The sequence below is a fragment of the Vicugna pacos genome, chromosome 12 (genome assembly GCF_048564905.1).
Source record: "Vicugna pacos chromosome 12, VicPac4, whole genome shotgun sequence".
Taxonomy (NCBI): domain Eukaryota; kingdom Metazoa; phylum Chordata; class Mammalia; order Artiodactyla; family Camelidae; genus Vicugna; species Vicugna pacos.
This window is the reverse complement of record NC_132998.1, coordinates 802,151-808,194: the sequence shown is the minus strand read 5'-3', so window position 1 is coordinate 808,194 and position 6,044 is coordinate 802,151. Positions and strand designations below refer to the sequence as shown.

Genomic DNA, 6,044 nt, shown 5'->3' with positions numbered 1-6,044 from the left:
GTGGAAACTAGATATCCTAGTTGCCCATTAGACATGATTTATTTGCAACTGGTGGTGGATTGGGAAGTGGGATGGGGCTATTTGAGCATGCAGCACAGGGAGAGCCCTTTTGTGAAAGTTATTTCTGGCACTCCAAAATCAGTTTGGAATTAGAGTAGATAAAATTAATCCAATTCTCAGCAGTGTTAGGTTCTTCAATGTAAGGTTCCTGGAGAAGGGATCATACATTGCATTTAAATTGCATTAGATCTATTTTTAAGCTCATGGGAGAGCCAGCTAAGACCTACCCTGAGAAAAGGATAGGTTACGACTAAGTATCGAGAAATCTCACAGCAGTCACATGGCTCTTTATACTTGCATCTGGTCTTACTGAGCAAGGTGGGATTTGGGACCACCAGGGTTAGCATTCATTTTCACCTTGAATCTGGTTTTCCTATTCAGTGTTTTATCCCTGGTGTAAAGGGGTCATTACAACTTAAGAGTAAAGGAGCAGATACTGTGGATCTCCCCAGTGGATGGAGACGCTCTTGCCGACATTGTGTTGGCAAATTCAGGATTTGTCACAGCTGTTCCACCACATGCACTGGTAATGCTGACCATGAGCAAGTCAGCATGAACAGTTTCCATCTGGGTTTTTTTCAGTTAAGGGTCTAACAGGACCACCTCTACACTCTGAAGTACTCTACCCTTTCTCTTTTAAAAAATTAGCTGTTACTAGATTTTAATTACTTTCCTATCTTGTTTTTTTCTGTCTTTTGAATACACTTCTAAAAATGTGCTTCCCAGCACCATGTGTATTTTAATTAAATCCTCCCAAGTTATTAGTTCAGCTTAAGTTAGAGGAAAAAAATAACTTAACCAGCGAAGCCAGCCCATATTAATCCACTCCCAAATTAATTTTTCAAATAAACATACAGTTGACCCTTGGCACAATGCATGGGTTAGACACCACCCAGTCAAAAATATATAACTTCAGATTTGATTCTCCTTATCTGGGCTTTCACATCTTAGGCGTCAACCAACTGTGGATCATATAGTGTGTGCATCTGAGTGGGGGCAGGGGAGACCCCTCACAGTTGAACCCATGTTGTCCAAAGGTCAGTTGAATACCCTCAGCTGAAACTTTCTAATTTCTGAAATCTGGGACAAGTGAACCATCGTCACACAGATAAAATAGGTAGTCTTTCCCCATATTTTATGTGGCAATTTCCCTCTTGTGGGACTCTCACAAGTTTCTAGGAATGCCTCTGGTGTCCTGGACATTTTCACTCCAAGAGAAACGCACTACAGAAAGATGCAGGTTGGGTGACAACTGGCTTACCAGCAGACCAATTCCAAGGTAGGCAGGTAAATTTTATGCAGTCAAGATTCCGTGACACAACATTGTAAAATGATTACAAATCAATAAAAAATGTTAAAAAAAAAAGAAAAAGATTCTGGATACAGATCCCCTTAAGCTAAACCAAGTCACAAACTTGTATTAAAGCCCTCATGGCCTCCATCAGGGGTACACACACTTCAGTCTAAGTCACTTCCTGATGAGCTCCTCACTCAAAAACACTCCTTACCTTGATAGTTCCCCACCTACTTTTAAGACACCAACTTAAGCCACTTTCCAGGCAGAATTAACCTAACATTAGCAAGTGCTTTAATCCGCTTCCCTCCAACATAGCTATGCAGATCAGTGAGGCCAAAGACAGAAATACAAAAGAAAACCAAGATAAGATTTAACTTACATGGATAAGCCTTCTCTGGCATGAAAAAAGACTATGTGGCAGTCCACACTTGGTAAAAGTTATTACAGTTCCCATGGCATACATAACCCTCTCTACCTAGCAACATACACTCAACATGCTATATAAAGTATAATTTCCATTTTATTGAGGCTTTTCTTTTCCAAAGAACAGTATTTCTTCAGTCATTAAGGACTTAGTTCCTTACATGGGCTTCGGCGGAGGTCGTGGGGCAGCACCCTGAAAGACAAAGGAATGAAAGAGTAAATTAAAAACCATCGATGGAAGAGCTCCCTTCTCTAAGAACATGACCACTACTCCCCCCTCACTAACAATGTATCTGGGCCATAAACACATGGAAAATCAACAGCTGTGGAAGAAAACCACAGTACTCAATCTGAAACAGATTCTAACAACTCTTCTTAAGTGTCTCTAAGCAAATGTTTTAGGTATGGGTCTCATTTGCCTTACCAGACAATCTTATCCATAGGCAGAGATCTTGATATTCCTCCAGTCCTCACACATCTTTTGTCCACCACCCCTCTGGCTCCTATACACATCTCCTCTTTAAGATACTCACTGCAGGTCTAAATCTGGGCGGAGGTGTTCGGTCCTTCCGGGCTTCGCGAGAACGGTTCCTGACTACCTTGCTGTGAATGGCACAACTCACGCAGTAATGTAGTTTCACATACAGCTTAGGAAGCACATAGGCTAAGAAACAGGAAATTACAGGTATAATATTAGGAATAAGACACCCACCTTGCACGTTCCTTCTTGTTCATTCAGTCTAAAGCAAACCCATTCATGGGGTTGCATACGTAGCAGAGCAGCTCCCTTGCTGTCAGCTATTGAAAATCAGCCCTCGACACAAGAGTTGAAAAAAAAAAAAGCAAACCCACTTAAACGTCTGTTAGGCACGTCTAACACTCCTTAATAGTTCCGCCCCACTTTTAAGACACCAACTTAAGCCATTTGCCAGAAAGAATTAACCTAACATTAGCCAAGTGCCTTAACCCACTTCCCTTCAATTGTTTGGTTTCTGATGCCTAAACACATACAGAATTTCACAAATGAATATCCCCTTACCAACCCATCCTGTCACCATGGGGACCGAATCCACCCCTTAGATGTAATACCACCAAGAATCTAGTTCCTTCGGCAACTGCATCAGCCCTAATGCCTACTCCTGGACCCCTTCTTGTTGTCCAAGAAATGTTAATTTGTCTCAAGAAAAAGAAAGGAGCAAAACGACGTCACATTGTTCCAAAGATCACCCTAGTCGACCAAACTAGACAGCTTTCATTCTTAAGTCTTCAAGAGACTTAACCTACACTTTTCTACGAGTACTCAAGTCTTCAACAATCCAAGATTACGTTTAACGACGGTTACAGCTAGTACTCCCCAAGTTTCGACAGAGTATCTTTTGTAAGTGCTTTTGGGATCTCACCCCCTACACAAGTAGTCACAAAATTGCTTAAAGACTGCGCACTACGACGAAGAGTCTTCCTCTGTCCAGGCAAAGCTCAAAACGCAAAACAGAGAATTCTAAGATTTCACTCTCTTCTGCGAACCACCACCTCAAAGGTGCAAGGAAATTGCCAGGCACGCGCCAATGAACGGGGCCTGCGGATGCGGGGTGCGAGCGGATATTTTAGGTATTAGGATACTTGCACAGTTCGCGCCGAGCGCTCACTCACCGTCGAAAACGCTTGCTTCGGAAATATCCCTGACGGCTGCGGCTTCTACTATGTTTCGAATAACGAACTTCTTAATGGCCTTGTCCTTGGGCACGCATCTGGCACAGTTGGTGCAGCGAATAGGCTGCACGTGGCCGCGGCCCTTTTTGGCGCGACCATTGTTCCTTCTTTTCTTGGTCTGTATCGGGATGAAGATCCCATTAGGAAGAAAATGCAACTCACCCAGCTTTAGCCCCCTTCCGGCTACTTTCAAGGCCGGCAACCCCCAGAAAAGCGCCAGTCAGATCTCCAATCCCTCCAAGTCCAAAAGAAACATACGCTCTGGCCTATTCCTCCACCGTGGTCCAGTCTTCTAAAACCCAATCCCAGAGTCTGCACACCTCGCCCGCCACCCAATCCCGCACGTTCCCCACGCGCCACAACTCACCATCTTCGAAGCGAGGACGCGAGAGAGGATCCGGCTTTCTCTCCGGCTCTCTTATATAGAGCGAGATCCCTACGCTTTGGCTGGGAGAGTTTTCCTAGACGTCCCCTATGCGCAAGCCAAGAATGGCAAGCCACTTTATTCAAACTTTCTTTATTATTCAGCCTTTCCGCTGAAGTACAGGGTAGAAAGGTGTTTCTCGAATTTATTTTTCCGTGATACAAAGTGATAATGGGACTATTTAACCAACTGGCGGAAGAAAATTAGAGTTATGCGTTTCCCGTCAAGCCGTGCGACGCCCACCCCGGAAGTAATTCTGGGCGTTTATACTTCTTAGTTTTTTGCGACGCTAGGAACGGAAGTTGCCCGGCGCAGGACCATGAGTCATACTCCCTATTAGAAGACAGAGGGGAAGAGATGCATTGTGGGCATTGTAGTGCGAGGTTGGCAGGCCCCGGGCCCCAGGTACTTACATCAAAGGCGGCACTACGCCACTGGGGGACGCTCTCGGCTCATTTCTCTGACAGTCTCGCTACTTGGTGTAATACTGGGAAAGGGAGGACCTGGGGGAAGACAAAACATCTTGTTAATTCCCCCTTCCAGTACAGGGAAGACTCTACAATGAGGGGCCATGGATAAGTGCATTGGTGCGAGGGCCGTTTCTCATTCACCTTTTTATTCCGGGATCCTGTTACCACAGTACCAGGCACTGTAGTAAATGCTGTAAAAATATTAACTCATTAAGTCCGCAACAAGCTTATAAGGTAGGAAGTATTATTTTTAAATTTTATTTGTGTATTTAATAGAGATATTGGGGATTGAACCCAGGACCTTGTGCACGCTAAGCATGCGCTCTACCATTGAGCTATATACCCCCACCCCACAACAAAGTAGGAACTATTACTATCCTCACTTTACAGATTGAAAAACTGAGGTATGAGAGGTTAAAACTGAGGTTGCCCAAAGTCACACAGAGCTAGATATGTGGTGTTCTGACTTCACTATACTCTGATGCCTCTTACCTAACAAACAAATGGATGGAGGTATAGTCTGGACCAGTGACTTGAACTATTTTGATTTTGATCCCTCGTGGAAATATATTTCACACTGGTACTCAGCACATACACAGATACAAACACACACACACATGCAACACTGAAACACAATGAAGCAATGCCCTTAAGGACATAAGGTGCACTGGTATGTTCCACTTTCTATTATTTTCTATTCTATTTTAATAAATGCTGATCAAGCCCCACTAAAGTGATTTCACTACTCATTGATATATCTCGCCCCCTAATGAAACATGCTTTCTTATGTATAAGCTCATTTACCTCTAAAGAGCCTTCAGAAAGTCTTTAGCCTTAAACAGAAGTGTTATATATGGGCAGCCAACCACTCACTTGTCTCCAAAGTTGAAGAAACTTGTGTGTCAAGGAGACCTCCCAGCATTAGATCCAAGACAGTACAGATGGAGACCAACAATTCATTCATGAATTATTCTGAAATCTGAATACAGCAGATTCACTTTCCTTCCAACAACTTATTATGGTTTCTTAACCTTTAACCCACTTTATTGGGGTTTTAATTTATTTTCTAACTTTTGTTTTGGCTTTAAAACAGCTATATTCATGGTCTCTTTTGAGTTTCAATTTGTTAGTTTCAATGGGGCATGGAAAATGATAGACTCTGGATGGAAGTGTCTCCAATTTTCACTTCAATATAGTCTCCTGGGAAAACGAGGCAGACAATATTGTGTGGAATGGCAATGTGGTAGATAGGAGAGAACAGAAAAATTCAGTGAAGGGGACAGAAAATAGTTAATATTGAAGACAGAACATGTACTTCAATAACAAAATCAATAAAATAAAATAAAAAAAAAGACAGAACCAAGTTAATGTTCCTGTGCTGGCTTTTCTTTGGATTTTCATAGCCTGAGGGTTTCACTGGCTGCATAACTGGGCATTAAGGGATGGACATAGACTTTGGAATAACATACTGTTCTGTTCAAATCTGGGTTCTGTCATTTACTGGTTGATAAGTCTTGGACAAGTTATTTTTTCTCTCTTGGGCTTTTATTTCTTCACTAGTAATGGTGATCATTCTTTTGGAGGTTGTCTGTACAATTAAATGAATACCTGGCACAGGGCTTGACATTTATGAAATGCTCAAGAAATGGTAGACCCTATT

General features: G+C 42.6%; 1 protein-coding gene across 1 annotated transcript; it reads right to left on the bottom strand.

Moving 5' to 3' along the window:
• Positions 1–1,859: 1,859 nt before the first annotated feature.
• Positions 1,860–4,008, bottom strand: LOC102540798 (small ribosomal subunit protein eS26). The gene is made up of 4 exons (XM_006218564.4): positions 3,858–4,008; positions 3,431–3,608; positions 2,314–2,444; positions 1,860–1,973 (listed from the first exon to the last, which is right to left on the bottom strand). Exons 1-4 carry the CDS (start codon positions 3,858–3,860, stop codon positions 1,938–1,940), a joined length of 348 nt encoding a protein of 115 aa, XP_006218626.1. The 5' UTR covers positions 3,861–4,008; the 3' UTR covers positions 1,860–1,937.
• Positions 4,009–6,044: the final 2,036 nt, after the last annotated feature.

Bases quoted from the DNA above. Each gene is read 5' to 3' on its own strand.
- LOC102540798 (XM_006218564.4), bottom strand. The intron at 2,445-3,430 runs GTGAGTGAGCGC...CCTGTTTCTTAG, and splicing joins CGAAGCAAGCGTTTTCGACG to CCTATGTGCTTCCTAAGCTG. The intron at 1,974-2,313 runs GTGAGTATCTTA...TTTGTCTTTCAG, and splicing joins CGCCCAGATTTAGACCTGCA to GGTGCTGCCCCACGACCTCC.